Consider the following 20695-nt stretch of genomic DNA (forward strand, 5'->3'; position numbering starts at 1 on the left):
GAGATACTTTTTAAAGAATTTATGGAACAAGTAGGGTATCTTTTCTAAATTTTAGATGATGGTAATAAAATCTAATATTATTCCCACACACTACTGATAAGAATTCTATCACTTGACAATCGCCTGACTTGAATTTGGCTGTCAAAGGTTTCATTCATTAGCTGTAATGGAGATGGGCATTCCAGCAAAGAATTTAAATAATACTTTTAATGGTATTATCGCAGGCCAGCGCTAAGAAATGTTTAAAACTATTTATGGTTTCATTTAAAACAAGGAAAAAAAAAAGTTAAAGTAAATTGCGGTTCCAGTGCGCATGCGTGGTTCAGCTTGCTAGTAGATACTAGTAGATATTCGGTGGTTGTCCTGAATACTGTTAATATCGCTGATAATTTAACCCCTTTGCCTTCCATTTAAAAGTAGATACAACCTCCGTGATGCAAGGTAAGGCCAAGTCTACTATTCGTAAGCTATTTAAATCTCTAAAGGGACTACATACCTTAAAAACAGTCGCGGAAGTAAGAGGTTCTCAGTCTTTGTTTTGATAACTGACCTCTATTTTCCAAAACATTCCGTCTTTCGTCATGTAGAAATTTCGTCAGTGTTGTCGGCATTTCCACCATAGAATTATCTACCCCTTCAAAGAACGAATACCTAATGAATACGTGAAGCTGAACTCTCTTTACCCCTTAAAATATAGTAGCCCTATATTTTTTAATTCACTCTTAAGGTTAGGCTGGGTTTGGTTATCTTCACTGTAATTTCTTACCATCCCGCCAGGTTGAACTAGCTTTGGTAGGACGATTTTGATTGTGAAACCATCTTAGGTTAGAGTAAGGAAAATAAGACTTTTAGGCTAGTATACTACCTAGGTAGTATACTAGCCTAATAGCCTAGTTGCCAGAAAGCCAATAAAAAAGGAACGTAATACCTAGTAGGTAGCTAGTAGCCTATACCTAGCTAATAGCTAGCTTGGTAGGTAAATAGCTTACTGTGATAGTACTTTAATTCCTTGCCAATATTGAAGCATAGCTTAGGCTATACCAAGTTGGGAAGTAGGTACATGGTACCTACCTATACTTTTCTGTCTGATTAGGCTAGCTAGTTAGCTATTTTTTGTTTTCATCTCAAAGTAGCTACCTAGCTATTAGGGTAAACAAACGCGTTGACTGGCCAACTCACCGACTACCACGGCTAGGCCACCCTCCGAAAAAGTACTTTTTAACACGTCCTGACATCGGAGATGGTCATCAGTCACGTGTTGTTGGTGGTGAGAGAAGGAGCTCAAGACCTCTACTCTCCTTTCGAAGTAAGTATTTTCTCCAAAGTTAGAAATTAAGGCCACTTTTTAAGATTTAAGCAGAGGGTAATGAAAAGGGTGGCCAACGCAGTGCCCACAACCCCATAACGCTTTCGAAGTTTTTACTTTGGCTACAACTTCAAATATTTTGAAGATTGATGCCATCTAGATGTTTGCGGAGTCGCTTCCCATTTCTTGTGCTAAATCCGCACACCACTTGTACCCATAGACGCTGGGGCACTTTCATCACAACAGTCAAAACCCCGATCTCTTACCAGCACTTAGGCTATAGCTATTTGTACTTATTCAAGAGGACTCGGCATGTTTTGCGGCATTTTGTGCTCTTCAATTGTTTATCAGTGTTGTCAATTGGTATGTGTTTGCCCTCCAAACTGGGTATAAGACTTGCACAAATCCAGGGAAATAAGTGAAATTAGCGTATATATTTGTAGTATATATAGCTACATCTTACAGCAATTTTATCATTACTGCATTACTATGACAACTAGAATTCATGGAAACAGTTTGTAAATGCATCGGCGTATGTGTGACGCTCCACTAGATTGGCAACAATGAGTTATTTTTCCTCGCGTCGTCTGCTAGTAAGTATACATTCGAAATATTTGTAATTTTTCGGGGTTAATGTGGTTGCAAAAAAGGGATAATAGACATGAATTAAATAAACATTTTGAAGTAAAGTTAAACTGAATAATGAGTAAAGTAAACAATTACGGGAATAAAGCTTTGCACCTCATAAAGTGTAGTCATCTGCTGCTCGTAACTGTGTTTACGAAGTGAGTGCTTAGGAACCAGGAACAGCAACGTGGTTCAAGTGCAAAGTTGAGTGAATTAAGACCAAAATGTGTATAATTACAATCAAATAAGCACTGTGGAGTTTGTTGTGATGGCAGTAAGGATAAAACCACCGATTACAAGGTAAAAATGAATTCAGTTCAAACCATGACCCCGGGTACAAAAAGTTACATACTTTCACTAATATAGGCAACAAAATGTTTTATTGTGCTGTTTACAACTACAATCTTGAGTAAGATCAATAAACGTTACATATATATATATGCTAACGTTCAAATGAGTGCTGGGAAAGATGGTGGATTGTCTGTGGTTAGACCGGCCAGCCACACGATTGCCGCCATATTGGATTTCAAAACTGCCTTGAAAACATATTTTACGAAGAGCTCACATCCTTATTTTAGTTCGTATTGGGCTTTCATATATCACATTATGTTGATGACACTTCAATTTTTTTAATGGTATGCTTAAAGTTGTAATTGTATTCTTGTTTCACCAATTAAATATCGAGTGAATAAGGCCAGGCCAGCGTGATGACGATGGATTGACCGTGGTTGTTTACCCTAGGTCGTTGATTCTCCATATCTCACAATGTACACAAACCTAGCAGATCACACCCACACTGAGATCACCCAGAGAGAGAGAGAGAGAAAAAAGGGAAGGTAAATCTAACTAATAACTCCATGTCGGGTATTTCTTGGGAAATTACAGATTCCTATAGGGTAAACAACCGAGTGGACTGGCCAACTCACCGACTACCGCGGTTTTGGCCACCCTCCGAAAAAGTACTTTAACACGTCCCGACACCATAGATGGTCATCAGTCATGAGGAGTTGGTGGTGATAACAGGAGCTCAAGACCTCTACTCTCCTTTCAAAGTAAGTATTTTCTCCAAAGTTAGAAATTAAGGCCATATTTTAAGATTTAAACAGAGAATAATGAAAAGTGTTGCCAACGCAGTGCACACCACCCCAAAATGCTTTTGAAATTTTTACTTACGATTAAAGTTTAGAAGATTGACGCCATCTCGATGTTTGCGGAGTCGCTTGTGTCAACAAACTTCCCATTTCCTGTGCTAAATCCGCACACCACTTGTACCCATAGACGCTGGGGCACTTTTATCACAACAATTGTAAACCCAACCTCTAACCAGTACTTATCTAAAAGAACTACGGCATTCTTTGCGGCGTTTTGCGCTCTTCAATTGATTATCAGTGTTGTCATTGGTATGTGTTTACCCTCCAAACTGGGTATAAGACTTACACAAAACCAGGGAAATAAGTGAAATTAGCGTATCTATTCGTAGTATATATACATATTCCAGCAATTTTATCATTACTGCATTACTATGACAACTAGAATTCATGGAAACAGTTTGTATATGCGTCGGCGCATGTATGAAGCTCCACTAGATTGGCAACGATGAGTCTTTTTGCCGTCGTCTGCTCATACTTCAGAAATATTTGTAATTTTTCGGGGTTAATGTGGTTGCAAATAAGGGATAATAGACATGAATTAAATAAACATTTTTGAAGTAACAAAGTAAAGTTAAACTAAATGATAAGTAAAGTAAACAATTAAGGGAATAAAGCTTTGCACCTCATAAACAGTGTAGTCATCTGCTGCTCGTAACTGTGTTTGTGGAGTGAGTGCTTAGGAACCAGGAACAGCAACGTGGTTCAAGTGCAATTTGGAGTGAATTAAGACCAAAATGTGTATAATTATAGTCAAATAAGCACTGGAGTTTCAGTTGTGGTGGCAGTAAGGATAAAACCACCGATACAAGGTAAAAATGAATTTCAGTTCAAACCATGACCCCAGGAATAAAAAGTTTCATACTTTCACTAATATAGGCAACAAAATGTTGTTTTATTGTGCTGATTACAATTGCAATCTTGAGTAAGATCAATAAACGTTACATATATACGCTAACATTGTTCAAATGAGTGCTGGGAAGGCTGGGAAAGATGGTGGATTGTCTGTGGTTAGAACGGCCAGCCAAGTGATTGTTGCCATATTGGATTTCAAAACTGCCTTGAAAACATATTTTACGAAGAACTCACATGCTTATTTTAGTTTGTATTCGATCGTTCATGACCTACAGATATACAATTTCTGGAAGTTTGGCTCTTTGTAGACGTCTATTGTATTCTTGTTTCACCAATTAAATATCGAGTGAATAAGTCCTGGCCAGCATGATGACGATGGATCGTCTGTGGCTGTTTACCCTAGTATTCAGGTTGCTTATTAAGAATTTACTGTTATTTTTGGTTGGTCGACTGTAAATAACTCCCAGGGGCCAGTACTAAACACGGCGAAATACATTGGACGCCCCAATCCCTAGTGGATGTCGTATTTGCTGTTACGTTCCTTGCAGTCCGTGCGGAGTTATTCCTAAGAATTACCAAAAGAAAATATGAATTAAACGGGCAAACTAAACTGGCTTCAAACAGATAGAAAGTAATCATGTCTTATCTTAAAGGCGGTAGGAAAGTAACTGATAGGTCACAGGACGCCAAGGGCATTCTGGGAACCACAATACCCCATGACCTGGTACAGATGCCAATAGTCCCTGGATCTTACAAGTTTTTTTTTTTTTTTATTAATTCTACCGGTTTCCAGCTTGGCGCCAGTATTATCCTAATGTTAAGACCCCGGGTTTGTTAGTTATGAAAAATATAGATTGGTTAAAAATTTGTCATATTTTTGGAGTTGCTCTCCCCCATACCTATTCTGCAATTTTTGAGAACCTACTGTAATGGAAAATTGCTCCAACTGGGGTTCTTGGATGATAAAAAACTAAAGGCACAGGATATTGGTACGGCAGCCGTATCTCTGATTGCGATAGATATTGGTACGGCAGTGAATTGCGCATGCGTCAATTTCAGACTTCCTGCTGTACAAATAACATAGTGTATGGGGGTGCGTCAGATTCTGTCAGTGGTGCCGTATTGCGCTATTTACTTGCTGTAGGTATAGTAGTTTGCTAATCATGAAGCAGTTGCCATGCACTGTTGCCAAGAGCTATTGGTACGGCACTAGAAGATCAGTGACGGTAGTAATAATAGTTGAACAGAATTGTTTCGCTGAATATGTTCAATTCAAAATGTCAAAGTGAAGCACCATACTGTCATCACCAAGCACCAAAACATTTTGACAGTAAATGAAAATATGTATAAAAAATCACAATAATACTTAAACATACTTGGATTTTGACTATACACGTGAAAAATAAAACTAAACTAATCTATCTGTGTACGTACTTCTTATCTTCTTTGACTCTCCTCTGAACTGTATAATAATACATCAGTTTTTGCCAAAAAACATGTTTTCAGGTTTCAACGAGCTGAAAAAAGCAATAGACGTCTGCGAAGAGCCAAACTTCCAGAAATTTTATATCCGTAGGTCACGAACGATCGAATTGGCCCTGAAAAAAGCTCTGAAGAGGAGATTCAAAGAAGACTTGAAGTACACAGAAATCGGGCTCTGCTGTATTCATGGTAGTAAGGAAAACTACCAAAGTCGATCCTCTGGTAAACGGGCTAATCAATAGTAAGTAATCATCCAAATCAGGTCTATATTAACAGCATCTTTCCCATATTGGACACACTACTGACTGCTGCACTACCTTACTAGCTAAGCTTCAAATTTTCTTTTAATCTCCTCTTCGGAGCTCATTTAAGGGCCGATTCGATTGTTCGTGACCTACGGATATACAATTTCTGGAAGTTTGACTCTTCGTAGACGTCTATTGCCATTTTCAGCTTGTTGAAACCTGAAAACATCTGTTTTTTCAGCGAAAACTGATGTATTATTACACGGTTCTTGTTGCTAGGTCGTCATTTTCGTGCTGTCACTAGTATGCCTGAGGTGGTAACCAAGGGTTCGCATATGCGCCATTCACAGCCGTACCAATATCTATCGCAATCAGTGATACAGCTGCCGTACGAATATCCAGTTGGAAAACTAAATTAATGCAGTCATCAATCAGAAATTTATAAAATGCAAGGCCCAAACCAACTTTATCATTTTAAAATTTACATACTAGTTCTTGGTACCAACAGTAGGCTGTCATTAAAAAATTTATGAAAACAGAAAAATGTAGGCTAGCAAGGTCAGTTATAGCCCAGGGATATCCTGCATCATAATCTAGGCTTCCTCTACCTAACCTGAGTGGGGTGAACGGTCTTCACTTGTCCCCTATCTAGATATGTGACCAAGAGCACCATCAATCTTGAAAGTGAAATGCTGGAATTTATAGTTAGTGCAGTAATTGAACCTTGCAGACTGTCCTGACAGTAAGGGGGACTCCTTTCTTCCCTTTAGCCTTGCATATTGCATGTTCAGTTATACACTAAAGGCCAGGCATATCCTCTTATCCCATTCCCATTGCCAGGAGTTGACTCTTACACTCAAAGTTTGTTTACTGAAGGAAAAATACTTAGGCCTATTAGTGTTATTCATGTTACAACTGTCATTGTAAAGTATAATAATTAAGGCTCTCTCTGTTAAATTGAAGAGACTAATAAAAACTAGGAGTCAGAAAACATCTGGTTACTTTATCCTAAGAATTTTTTTATTCGTATTTTTCCAGTAATTTTAATATATGTATATAATTTTGAGTATTTTGTCATTCGTTTTTGTATGAACATTTAACCTATAACACAGCCTCTCAGTGCCTTTTCATTGCTATTGGGGCTCCCAGTGAAAACTCGGTTTAATTCCTGGAGAAAATTAAAGAGGAGACTTTTATGTTGGAAAGCTTATTCTTGAGTGTGAGCTGAAAGTGGCTTTTGGTGCTTGGTAATAGGTAGTTAATTAGTGGTAGGTAGGCGAGTGGGGTGAGTAAATGCCCTTTTCATCTACCACAGCCTAGCTATTTTATGTACTTAGCTATATAATTACTTGGTAAATATATATGAAACTTAATTTTATAATGAAAATGTAATTTTGAAGTTTTATGTTTAAAAGTTGTATGAATTGCTTAATCAGATAGACTATAGGAACATCAATTTGATATTGTAGTGTTGGTAGAGAAGGTATAACTTTTACAGGGGTATGGCCTTGAACTTAATTTCAGTTTTCATTTTTTGAGCTCTCTCTAGCAAGCACTCATTTATGTCTTATAATCAGGACTAGCTGCAGGTTATTTCTTAACAATATGCTTTGTAAAATACAGCTGGCTCCCAGTGTTCAGGTGTAAAATACAGCTGGCTCCCAGTGTTCAGGGGTAATACATTCCATGAACCCCCATGCATTCCATCACTTTGTTTATATCCTTATAAATCCCAGCATACCTCTTATGATGATAAAAAAGAAAGATTGTGTATACAGTATGACTTAAAGTGTAGTGTAATATAAAAAATTGTAATCATTATTGGCCAAATAATGCAAAAAATAATAAGAACATCATGGATTCATTATTTCTTATACAATACAATATTAGTAAGAGAAAATAATCAAAGAACTGTAAAGTGAAGCCATGTATCACGAGCGTTAACTGTTTTATATATCTATTAATCTCATAAAATGTAATAAGTTTGGTTCATAAAATAAAATGTATTTTTAATGTTTGATAATTGTAACATCATTGTTGCCTACTCCCCAACCTCTCCAGTTACTGTACACTAAATGTCATGGTAATTCATCTACTGGCCAAAAGTGTTGCTATCATAGGTCCTGGTGTCTGCTTGGTAGGTTCATGCTGCAGGAGGTGTACTAGTCTTTATCTTGAAATCTGTGAACTCCTTCACCTTTGGTTGTTCTCCCACACTCCTTCCTGCACTGGTGGTGCTGTTGTAGAGGAGGCCGAGGCCTGACCCTTGCAGGCAGTCTTGTCACTCTACAGACAGAAATAATCTTGTCTTGGCTTTTCCTGATGGTGAAGTTGACAAGCAGTAGATTGTCAAACTGTTTTGGAAGGAAATGCCCTCTGTTGGAGAGGGCGACTTATGGTTTCAATATGTGTTGGAGAGGGCGACTTATGGTTTCAATATATGTGAAGGATGTGTATGTCCAGATAACCCATAATGAGGACTCTCATAAGTGTTAGCTTTGACTACAGGGGGACAGTCTTCTACCTCAAGGCCTTGGGCTTTGGATTGTTGGCTGTCTCACAGATGGGATTCATCTGTTAAGCACTCTTGATGATTGGGTGAACTTGGCACACTGTGAAGCACGGTTGTTCCAGGATCAAGACCAGGTACTTTCTCATTTTGTCATAATACAGTATAGGGCTTGTGATAAGATGGGAGCATTCTGATTGATGCAGTAATGACCCTCTCTTTAAGAATCAGCAAGTTCAAGGATAATATGCTGGATTTTGGATAATCATGCTCTGTCACCTGTTGTCCTGGGAAGTTTCTCTCAGCTGACTCCTATTGTGGTTGCTTCAGTGGTGTCTGGAGTGGCACTGTTTACCTGCTTCATCTCTGATATTCTTGTACCTCTTAGTTGGAAGGTGAATGATGACTGCATGATAACAGGATAATTGGATAACAGGAACCCTTCTGAATTCCATTAAATTTCCATCTCGCAAAAGTTGCTTCTGTTCTTGGATGCACCTGAATGGTTGATCAAGTTTATGTGGACAATGATTCTCTCCTGCCCAACAACATTCTAGATGTGGATTCATCTCTTATGGTACAGCAAGTATTGATGGATCAGTGTGGGAGTCTGGATCAGCTAGTGAGTCACTCAGTAATGCTGTGGTGGGAAGTGTCAAGGAAGGGGGAAACTTCCAGTGGGAGCAACCTGCTTGGTTTTTGGTTACAGTTCTATGTCACGTGTGTGTGTGTGCATGTATGTACGTATGTAGTAAAATGTGGAACCTTACCTTTCGAGTGAGGTGATGTCTGAAAGTGGCGACAGAGGGGGCGGACAAATGGCAGAAAACATGAACACTTAACTTTAGGAAACACATTGAAAAATGGCAGAAAACATTAACACTAAACTTTACGAAACACATTAACAAATGGCAGAAAACATTAGCACTTGATTATCTCCATCTTTGTCTCCATAGAAAACATCCCCTTCTTTCCATGAACTTCAGCAACATTCTTGGGACCCATGGCTAATAACGTAAGTCATTAAGTTCACACACAACACGATAAAGTAACTTACAGTACAACGAGAGCGAAATCACTAACAGGAATTTATGTTAACAAACCAAATATATGTGAAAGAACGATTTCCAGGTGTTTATGATAACGCTGCCGCAAAAAATGGCCACAGAAGGCCTGTACAGAGATGATGTGACAGATGCTGACCAACAGGAGAGCAGGATCTTATGGCGGTGACTAGCATCAGGAACCAATGGGAGAGCGGGAGGATGGTGGCGAGTCTACTGAGTTGGCGGCGCACCAGTTCTAAAATTGTTCTCGGCGGCCCAGGCGAATCTCGGACTTTACCCTTTCGCAACCTGAATTATTTTCGTACACAGAAGCCAAAAAATCTTCGTCTTTGCTTTCATAACCTGAATTTTTCGTACGTAGGGACTTTCTTATGTAGAGGTTGCACTGTATTTTGTGTCTGGTACTGTGTAAGTACACAGATGTATATCAGGCAAAAAGGGCCATTTGCTGTCATTGGTGTCATGCCACGTTTCACCAGATCATAGACGTCTTGGCGTATCCTCACTTAGAATATCCCCTCTCTGATTCTGTGGCAGAGCTACATGTTCCCATAAGGCTGTATGAGACCCTGATGTAGGTTTTGGACAGGGAAGTCAGTCTCAAGGATATCTTCTTGCTAGCCCAAGCATTGGTTAAGAAAGTAGGTAAACTTAAGACTGAGTTGTGCTTTTTTTTTTTTTTTTTCTAAATCTCCGTCTAAAAACCCTATGGACCAAGTCAACAGACTTTGAAACCAAGAGGGTTCCAATGGGAAATCAGCCTAGCAAACTTAGTACATAGTATTAAACCTGATGGTAGAAAATTATACACCGTTAGCAACAGCAGTCTGCCTAGTTTTGTGAGTAAAACAACTAGATCAGGTAAAAAAAAGTGTGCAGAGGATATTTGTCTTCATAGCATACTCTATGCAACAGACATAATGAACTTGCATATATAATAAGTAAGTTTTCTGGTAGAGTAGATCCCTGTATTCATGGGGGATGGGTACCAGACACCCCCCCCCCCCCCGCCCCCCCCCCCTGCAGATACTTAAGACCCCTCTGAAAATGCTTGGAACTGCTTGTTTTGATAGTTAAAAAACACACACAAAAAAAACTAAAAATGCTTATACGTACTGCCTGAGTATTTCAATATTTTTATCACAAAAATTGAATTTGATAAAAATAATATGAAAATTCAGTAATCTGTGAATATTTCTTGGTGAAAAATAGCACGGATAGGGAAATTTTCTGCGAATAATGGGAAATATCGGTTGATAGAAAAATCCGCGAATCATGAGTCTGCGAATAGCTGGTGTTGACTGTGCTATCAGTACAGGATGCAACAGCATCTCATCTTGCCTTTGGAAGGTCACCAAGATGGGCATGAGTTATTGGCATTGCATCATCTTTGGCAATAAATAATAACAAATATCCACAACCACTTGGATTCTCTCTCTCTCTCTCTCTCTCTCTCTCTCTCTCTCTCTCTCTCTCTCTCTCTCTCTCTCTCTCTCTCCTCCCCTTCCTAATTTTCAAACCTGTTTTTCATAGTATCATCTCCAACTGCACTATGTACATATTTATCTTTGTTGCCAAAGGAAAATAACAGGTTGTCGAGTGGCTGGGTAGATCCCAACTCCCTTTACCAGCCTGAGAAGAGTCTATGACTCAGAGGTCTGGAAAAATAAGCCCTCTTATTATTAATAATAATAAGATCTTAACTCCCCAATTCACTTACCACTACCTAGATAGCAAGCTTCAGCAGCCTGACGACCAGCCCTTGCTATATCGGTGTAATAGGCGAGGTTTTTTATATCTATGAAATACAGTACAGGCGGTCCCCGGGTTACGACGGTTCCAGCTTACGACGTTCGAGGTTACGACGCTTTTTTCTTAAATATTCAATGGAAAAATCCGTCCTGGGGGTTACGACGCTTGTTCTGAGGTTACGACGCTGACGCTTCCGACGCTCCAAGTTAACGACGCTTTTAAAAAAAGCAATACTATGATAAAAATCCTTTATAGTTTAGCACAGTATATTAATAAAAATAAGTTTTCTGGTTAGATTACAACAAAAAATTTTGAGATTATGATGATTTTTCGACACTTTTTATGTTGTATTTTTCTATTTTGTTCATGAAACTTACCTGACAGATATATATATAGCTGTATTTTCTGAAGTCCGACAGAATTTCAAAATTCGCGGCACACGCAGTGGCGGCAGGTGTGGTAGCACCCACTCCCGAGCCCGCCGCTGGGAGGCGGATACCAGGAACCACCATTCCCATTTTCTATTCATATTTTTTTTCTGTCGCCGGTGGTAAACAACTGTTTACAGACCTCCCCCGCCTAGGATTTTGAAAAACTTCATTAGCCACTTAAGTATCCTAATTATTCTTTCGATTATTTAACTTGGATTTGTGCTAGGCATACGCTATCGTAAATTTTTTTCATTGCATTTGATGTCTAAAGCTAGTTAGCCTAGTTTCAGACTGTTGTCTGCACGGTAAGGTGAGGCTACCGGAACTTTCGGTAGACACTCGCTTAGTATATATGACGTTTACATGTTTTCTTTGCATAAGGTAATTAGTGTAATGTGTGACTGATTACGGAAGAAGGAGGATTCATTTACGCTTTTTAGAGCGTGTTAGAATCAGGAGTTTTCCTCATAGTAAACAGAAGTTAGAAATAATGAAACCTTCTACTCCTGTAAGATTTTATTTTGCCTAACCCTGTGGGTATGGCTTACGGGCCTAGAAGAAGTGTCTGCTAGAGGATTACATCAAGTAATCTTAGACTAAAGTGCTCGCTCTCCAATCAGTGTTGTGAAGTGTAGTGCCCCTTGTGTTGTGGAGGGGGCATCAGATCGGCCCCATAATGCCTCTAGGCCTGGACCTCTGTCGGACTCCCATGACTCAGGGAGAGGGCATGTCCGAAAGCCGCAAGAGGGTTACGGGGGCTCCCCACCGATCTGGCGTCCCTTCGGCAGAACCTGTTGACGCTTCCCAGGCTGCTAAAGACGTGCACGTGCACGAATCTTGAAGGATTGCTTCTCGTCCTCCGAGGCGTCCTCCCCACACAGGGGTTGGAGTTCTCGGAAGGACTCGCGCCCCCTAAAGAAGCTTGAGAGAAGAGGACGCTTCACGTCCTCTCTCTGCGTCACGAGAGGATGAAAAAGTAAAGAGACCACATTTTCCCTTTTAGAAGAATGCACTGGCTCTTTTTTCTAAGGGACATTTAAGGAGGCTCATTCATCTTGCCAGAAGAGTGATTTTGAGCCTCCTGCGGGTGAACGCTCATGTATATATCGTTTATACTTATTAAGGAGGCTCATTCATCTTCCCAGAAGAGTGATTTGACCTCCTGCGGGTGAACGCTCATGTATAATATCATTTATACATTATTAAGGAGGCTCATTTCATCTTGCCATAAGAGTGATTTGAGCCTCCTGCGAGTTGAAAAAAAAAAAACGCTCATGTATATGAACGCTCTGTATATATCATTTATACTTTATTAGGAGGCTCAAAATTCATCTTGCCAGAATAGTGATTTGAGCCTCCTGCGGGTGAAACGCTCATGTATATGAACGCTCTGTATATATCATTTATACATTAAAAAATTAGGAGGCTCATTCATCTTGCCAGAAGAGTGATTTGAGCCTCCTGCGAGTGAACGCTCCATGTTACATCATTTATACATTATTAAAGAGGCTCATTCATCTTGCCAGAAGAGTGATTTGACCTCCTGCGAGTGAACGCTCATGTATGATCGCTCATGTATATATCTCATCATTATTTAAGGAGTTCATTCATCTTGCCAGAAGATGATTTGACCTCCTGCGATGTGAACGCTCATGAAGTTAGAGTGTTTCTGTTTCAACCTCGCTAGCATTCCAAAAGAATTTGGTAATCAAGGACATTTTCGTCTCCTCTCCTCATGGCGCTCCGTATACGTTATGTAACGTTCGCTTTACTTCGAAAAAGCAAGCTGATAAGTTTGACGGCCGGCAAGCTGCTTTGCACAGTCAAACAACTTATGTCTCTGGTCGGCATAAGAAGGGCAATTTAGACGTGAGGAAGCGTTTGGAGGTGCTCGACGTCCTATAAGTAGAGACATTTCTCCAGGGGACGCTCGGCAAGCACCTTGCGGAAGACGAAAGCCATACGTCTTCCTTTAGTGTTCACACTCTTCAGGACATCGTGCGGCTCTCCATATAGACCTCGCATGAGGACGTCCCTTTAATAATATTCAAGTCATACGCAAAACGCGGTTCGTCATAACATTGAGATGTTGGCAAGGTCGCTCGCCAGGACGCCTCTTGGCGGGCCTTGCATGCATCAAGCGCTCAACGAGTTCCTCTCTGAAACGTCGTTCAAGAAGACTTGGTGTTCTCTGCTCAGACACGCTCGTAGCTAAGCAGGACGTTTTTTGAGGACGCTTTCCAGGACGCTAAGCAGGACGCTTTTGAGGACGCTCGGCAGGACGCTTTCCAGCACGCTTTTGAGGACGCTCAGCAGGACGCTTTTGTGGACATTCGCCAGGACGCTTCGGTGGAAGCTCGGCAGGACGCTTTGCGAGAGAAAAGACTTGTTGAAGGCGTCTTATTTGCTGTTGAGGACATTTTTCTTACAGAAATTTTTAAAAAGGGGGGATTCGGAGTTAGCGGAGAGACATACCGAATTTTTTTTCTTCGATCTCTCTGCCTCTTCATCGATTTCTTTGAGAATCGGGAAAGATTATAATACTTGGATTCTTGGGTGACTTTCGGTCATGTTAAAGGGTTTTCCCCTATTAGCAAAGTGCTAATAGTTTTGTCAAGTCAGGACGTTTTCCCCATTGTCATTTAAGTGGGGGACCCCTCATAAATGGGGTAGTTCTCATTGACATAGTTTTTAACGTTTTTATCGTTTAAGCGGATAAACTCATTAACAAATTTCGGAAGAGCTCTCATTCATTTTCAGAGGCTCATCCGGGGTTAAGAGAAAGACTTGTAGACTATCCAGAAGTCTTTTGTCCAATATCATAAGAACATTGAACGGTCTTTTTCGATCCTCGGTTCTCTCTTGATGATCTCTATTCGAATATTACTCCCTTTTCTTGGAAAAGAGTCTTGGCAAAGAGTCAAGGAGTTCTTTTAAAAGTCTCGTCATTAGAACGTGGACAGTCGTTTTCCTTTCTTTCTCTCTTCCTCGTCGAGGAAAGATGTAGTAGAGAATTCGATGTTCAAACTTTGCGTCATTTTGCTAACGCATGGGTCAAGTCATATACGCATATCGTATTTACCTCTGCGGATAGAAGCCGAAAGAACTGTTGTTCTAATGTATTTATTTGACACTCCCTTCAACCTTACAAGAGTTTTCGGAGTAAGAACAACTCTTCAGGTATTGTTACGACAACACCAACTCAGCTTCTGTATTTAGCGAATTCTGTTTCGTTTAAATAGGCCTGCTTGAGAGTTTCCTTTTGGCTCGATAATATCATACCTATTCCCTTCGTAAAGGGGAGTAGCTGGCAACTCAGGCAGATAGTTTTTTTCTGTTCACCATTGAAGCTTTCTTCTTGAGGAAGACTTCTCCTTCACTCTTTTTGGATAGAGATCGAAGGTGGTTCGATCTCCAATCCTTTTTTTTTTTTTTTTTTTTTTTTTTTTTTCTTGAAGGAAAGAATTTAGGATGGAGATCGTTGTTCAGAATACTATAAATATACTACGTATATTAACCTCGCGACATGATTCTACTAAACAGTTGAATTTGTCCGAGGGGTAGGCGCATATCCTAGTTATTCTACCGGATTGCGACTTAGACGAGAAGTATTCTAATTGACTGCAACACCAACTCAGCTTCTGTATTTAGCGAATTTTGTTTCGTTTAAATATGCCTGCTTGAGAGTTCCCTTTTGCTCGATAAATTTCATACCTATCCCTTCGTAAAAAGGAGTAGCTGGCAACTCAGGCACATAGTGCGAGACGATGATCAAGGCTGCTGTTACTGGGAGTGTGATCTACGCAGTACCGGCTAGCTCGGTGTCATGCGTGGTTGGTTACGTCTCTCTCCCTTGCGGGAATGGCTTAATAAACCGTCTCTCTGCCCTACAATCATGGCTTTTAGATTTTAGCCTCGGGTTGAGGAAATTTCTAGTAATCTTGAATGAATCATACCTGCCGTTTACTTAGAAAAAACAATTTTCAACAAGATATCTCTATACTATGTTAGGTGCGGGTTTACCGCACGGTAAACATTCTGTACGAATCTACCGCGGCATAGCACTATCATAATGCTCTCCTGCTTATGCAAAGCGCAGCCTTATTTAGGGAAGGAAGCAGGCTGACTGAGGGAATGGATGAGTTTGCTGGGGACCATTTCCTCGCTGGAGAAGCTTGTTTTCCCTGAATAAACAGCAATTCAGACCTCTACAAATTTTCCTCACGAAGAAATTGGAATAACATCAAAGATCTTGTAATTCTAATTTTCTCTCAACGGCTTGAGGATCACCTCAGGTGATAGCGAGAGGGTGCCAGACATCCGAACAGAGAACAGATGTTCTGGCACATTGTCTGAAAGAATTGGAAGCCAAATTGGTCGGCTCTCCAGTTCCTCGAAGGGTGAGGTTGGATCGAGTGGCCCAAATCATCTCGGATAATTTCTCAGCTCTCTCATAGCTCGAGAAGAGAGAATTGGTTATGGGCTTGGGCACGGAACGTAACGATCCTCAAGAGGTTCGTTAAACTAGTGCACGTCCGTGGGGGTCTTCTCGATCGAAGGCAACAACTACTGACGTCTGAGTAATCCTCACTTAGAAGTATGTCGAAAGTGAGGAGAGACTGAGGGCGTCTTTCGTTAAGTTTTTCGTAATATTGAAGACGAAGGAGCTTCCATCATAAAGTTGTTTTCCCTTATTCATGATCCTAGAGGATTAGCTTTAGTCGCCACATGTTGGCCTCTAAGAGGTTGGATTCACAGAGGTCAGGTAATTCAGAGAATTGTCCAAAGACCCTTCCCGAGAGAATCGGTGTAATCTAACATCGTCATTAGTGAAGTATCTAATCTCTCTCCTCTGAGTCTGAAGGCGTTCAGACTATCGAGAAGCGATAAGATCTTCAAGATTATAGCAGTCTCTTGGCCAAGACAAAGCAGTGCTGCCTATTTTCAGTTTTCAATCGGAGGGGGCCGTTTCTGGAGATAGTGAAGGGAAATGACTGTTCCTCCACCTCGACCTCTGTGATTTCGTTATGGTTCTATCTTTCCGTATGAAGTATGAGATAAGATAGAAGTCCTAACTATTGTAGAATATGCAAATATGTTTGTTGACGGCCTCTAGGCTCAGAGAATCCGGTTCTGTCAAACAACAAAGCTTCACGATCTTGAGGTCTGTGGAGATCTGAATTCTCTGGATCAAAGGTTCCGGCATGGAACTTAGACGTAGTCTGAGTTTTTCTGATGCCAAAAGCATTTCGAACCTATCCTTTCTGCGAACTTAATACACGTGACCAGAAAGGCTAATATTCTAACCGCTCTCCAGCCAGCGGCAAGGAGGGTTAGTGAGGTTTTGAGCCATCATCAGAGGTTTTGGCTTTAAAGGACATAATGCGGTCTGTCCTCTAAGCCTTCCGTTCTTGATAAGAACGAAAACCTGTCTAACCCTTGACCCGAAGGCTTGGAGACCAAGGGTATGGTCACAAATTATTGGGCAAGGGCATAGAGAGTCCTGTGCCCTGTAGGGTCTCTCAAGTTTTATCTTGATAAAACTATAGAAAGTCAAGGTCAACGGACAATCTGCGGTGTTCCGTAAAAAGACCAAACTGGTTCATGTCAAGACACCCCTGGCATTATAGCAAGGAGTTCTTTTAAGAGGTCTCATTCATTATGTTTGCATAAAGATTTGAGATTTTTCTTAATATCAATGCTCAAGAGGTGAGGGCGCGGCCTCGGAAGCATTTCAACAGAGCATGACACTCAGTAACATCCTGAGTGTCACGCTTTAGCGAAGCAACTCTGGGTTCGCTTCACACTCCCGACAATCTGCGGTGTTCCGTAAAAAGACCAGACTGGTTCATGTCCAAGAACACCCTGGCATTATAGCCAAGGAGTTCTTTTAAGAGGTCTCATTCATTATGTTTGCATAAAGATTTGAGATTTTTTTCTTAATATGAATGCTCAAGAGGTGAGGGCGCGGCCCTCGGAAGCATTTCAACAGAGCATGACACTCAGTAACATCCTGAGTGCCACGCTTTAGCGAAGCAACTCTGTGTTCGCTTCACACTCCCGACGGGATGTGAAGACGACATTTCAGATCCGTAAGTCGCTAGGACCATACATATCCGTAAGATATATTATTGGGTGCAGGAAGCAACACGAATCCTATCCTATAGAAAAGGGATAGGTGTGCTTTTAACTTTGAAGGTTGGTCGCTTGAGGCGCGTTCCTTTTCTTTAGCCTAGAGTTAGTTATGGAACTAACTTTTGATAGGTTAGGTCAGGTGGTGGTTTTAGCTTCGGTGCCCTCAGAAGTATGGTCATATGGTCTAGTCACATTGTGGTCACGCCCCCGTTGACAGATCATCTAGAGCGCACCAGCATTACAGGTCTCTACCTCGCTGGCACTCTAGTAACGCAGAAGCAGACTTTGGTGACAGTAATCACGAAGTCGGCTATGCTACAGGTCAGGAACCAAGATGTATATCATCTACTTAATTTAGTTTCCCTAAAATCCTATTCTGTCTCTTCCCACCATCCGAAGGTGGGATTCAGCTATATATATATCTGTCAGGTAAAGTTTCATGAACAAAAATGTTATTGTTATATACAATTAAGTTTTTGTTTCTACTTACCTGGCAGATATATATAATTAAAGTGCCCCACCCACCCACTCCCCTCAGGAGACAGTGCACTGATAAATATGAATAGAAAATGGGAATGGTTCCTGGTATCCGCCTCCCAGCGGCGGGAGTGGGTGCTACACCTGGCCGCCCACTGCGTGTGCCGCGAATTTTGAAATTCTGTCGGACTTCAGAAAAAAATACAGCTATATATATATCCGCCAGGTAAGTATGAACAAACTTAATTGTATTATAACAATAACATGTTTTTTAGTGACGCTCATATGCGGAACTAGTTTCCGAGCGAATGAATACATACTAGTTTACATATAACAGTCCAAAAGCGCAAATAATGAAAAAATCATTGCTTGTTTCCAGTAATAATAACAAAACGAAGTTTCTGGTTAGATTACAACGCAAATTCCAAGTATCCAAAGAGAGACATTATCCAGTAATTTGATCAGAGAGAGAGAGAGAGAGAGAGAGAGGCGTCTTCCGACGCTCCGAGTTAAGGACAGAGAAGTGTTCGTTTCGTTAAACGGCCTCTGACTCATGCCCAGTAAATGTTTTGTTGATACTAATAATATAAGCCTATTTAAAAGATACGTTTACTTTTAATTAGTCTATATGATACGTAAATAGTAATCAACTGTTCTTGTAGCCCTCAATATTTGGCAAAATCGAAGTATCCAAAGAGAGACATTATCCAGTAACGTAATTTGATCAGAGAGAGAGAGAGAGAGAGAGAGAGAGAGAAGAGAGAGAGAGAGAGACGCTTTGGCAACAATGGTCTCGGGGGTTTTTATAGCTTCCTTCTGCTTGATGATCGTGGATATTGTAGAAGGATTTCGACCATACTCGTTTGCCAAATCGACGATCCACGAACGCCACGTTCATGCTTTTGCTATAATTTCATGTTTTGCTTCCATCGAAATCATTTTCTTGGGTTTTTTCTTATCACCTGCTTTGTCTTTAGCTTTGAGACCCATGATTAATAATAAAATAGACAAAATAACACGAAAAATAGGCGCAAATACAACGAACTAAACAACGACGTGTTAACATGCAGCACCAACAAACAAACAGACTGAACGCCATTTATCGGTCGCCTATACAACTAACACTCATCGCAAAATCGTATCTCAAATATTTCGTTGTATATCAAAGCTTGTATTTTCGCAAATTTTCTGTTATATCTCAACATTCGATCATTAGGGCAATCGTATGTCAAGTTTCCAATGTAATTTTGATCAGAGAGAGAGAGAGAGAGGATAGAGAGAGAGAAGAGAGAGGAGAGAGAGAGAGAGAGAGAGAGAGAGACGCTTTGGCAACAATGGTCTCGGGGATTGACGTAACTTTTATTTTCTGACAGATAGGACAGAGAAGTGTTCGTTTCATTAAACGGCCTCTGACTCATGCAGGAAATGTTTTTGTTGATACTAATATATAAGCCTATTTAAAGATACATTTACTTTAATTAGTCTATATGATACGTAATAGTAATCAGCTGTTCTTGTAGCCCTCAAGATTTTGCAAAACAACCCCGGTTGTACATAAAACTTCAAGAATGTAGTGTCACCAGAGGATTACAATAGTTTTTACCTTCAAGAACCAGCATTCTTTTATGAAAATAACTCCAGGTTGTACATAAAACTACAGGAAACAACATGTAGTGTAACCAAAGGATTACAAGTAAGGTTTTTATAACTTTTTATTAGTTTAAGACATATTTCCAAGCGTCGTTCCGGCTTACGACGATTTTCGGCTTACGACGCGTCTCAAGAACGGAACCCCCGTCGTAACCCGGGGACTGCCTGTATATGAAATATCCTGAATTTGGAATGTTTACCCCATGCCTCAAATAGGCTTAGCATATCACTTGTTTTTTTATATTTTTAATGAAAAACACATTGTGACAACTACATTATCTGTATTGTGTTGCTGTCATAGCATAAGAGGACAATACACTTTTATTTGAATTATTAACATTAACATAAATTGTGTTACGTTTTGACAGATGTCATCAGGTGAGGACCGCACACATCACTGGCTTCTAACTAGTCCAGGGCCAGGGGAAGGTGTTGAAGAAGAAGCTATGGTTGAAGGAGAACCTGCACCTGATGGTCACTATCCTCTTATGACCAATCCATTTGATGAACAGCTTGCTCTGAATTCAGGGGATGCAGTAGGTAGGTATTATCTTTAGTGCTTAAATTATTTGGATGGTTACGTTCTATCTTTCTATGACCAATCTGTTTGATGAACAGCTAACTCAAATTCAGGGGATGCAGTAGGTAGGTATTATCTTTAGTGCTAAAATTATTTGGGTTCAACCATGAATTGTTTTGATGTATGCACCCAAGTACTATTATTATGAAAATAATTGGATTAAGTCTTAGTCATGTAGGTGGTTACTTGTGGTAACATTTGTGATATAGTTTGCAGGTTGGAGAATTAATTGGAACAGTACAGTTTGTTTCTGCAAAATTATAAAGAGTACATATGTACTTAAGAGTATCCTTTGCTGACACCTGGTTCAAGTATTAAAGCTTGGTAACCATTAAAATTTCTCTGGGTAGCGCTTCGATGGGTCAGTGCAGGTATACAGTGCTGTCCCCCAATAGCAATACTAATAGGAATGACTTAGCTAATCATGACAT

At 40.2% G+C, this 20695-nt stretch overlaps 1 protein-coding gene across 1 annotated transcript in view; it reads left to right on the forward strand.

The window, feature by feature from the left end:
* Positions 1-283: 283 nt before the first annotated feature.
* LOC135223980 (uncharacterized) overlaps positions 284-20695 on the forward strand; it is a 206969-nt gene continuing 186557 nt past the window's right edge. The window contains exons 1-2 of the mRNA XM_064262902.1: positions 284-441; positions 20053-20224. Of these exons, the coding sequence (XP_064118972.1) occupies positions 20053-20224 (172 nt within the window). The 5' untranslated portion in view covers positions 284-441. The remainder of the gene's footprint in view (positions 442-20052; positions 20225-20695) is intronic.

The sequence above is a fragment of the Macrobrachium nipponense genome, chromosome 20, assembly GCF_015104395.2.
Source record: "Macrobrachium nipponense isolate FS-2020 chromosome 20, ASM1510439v2, whole genome shotgun sequence".
Taxonomy (NCBI): Eukaryota; Metazoa; Arthropoda; class Malacostraca; order Decapoda; family Palaemonidae; genus Macrobrachium; species Macrobrachium nipponense.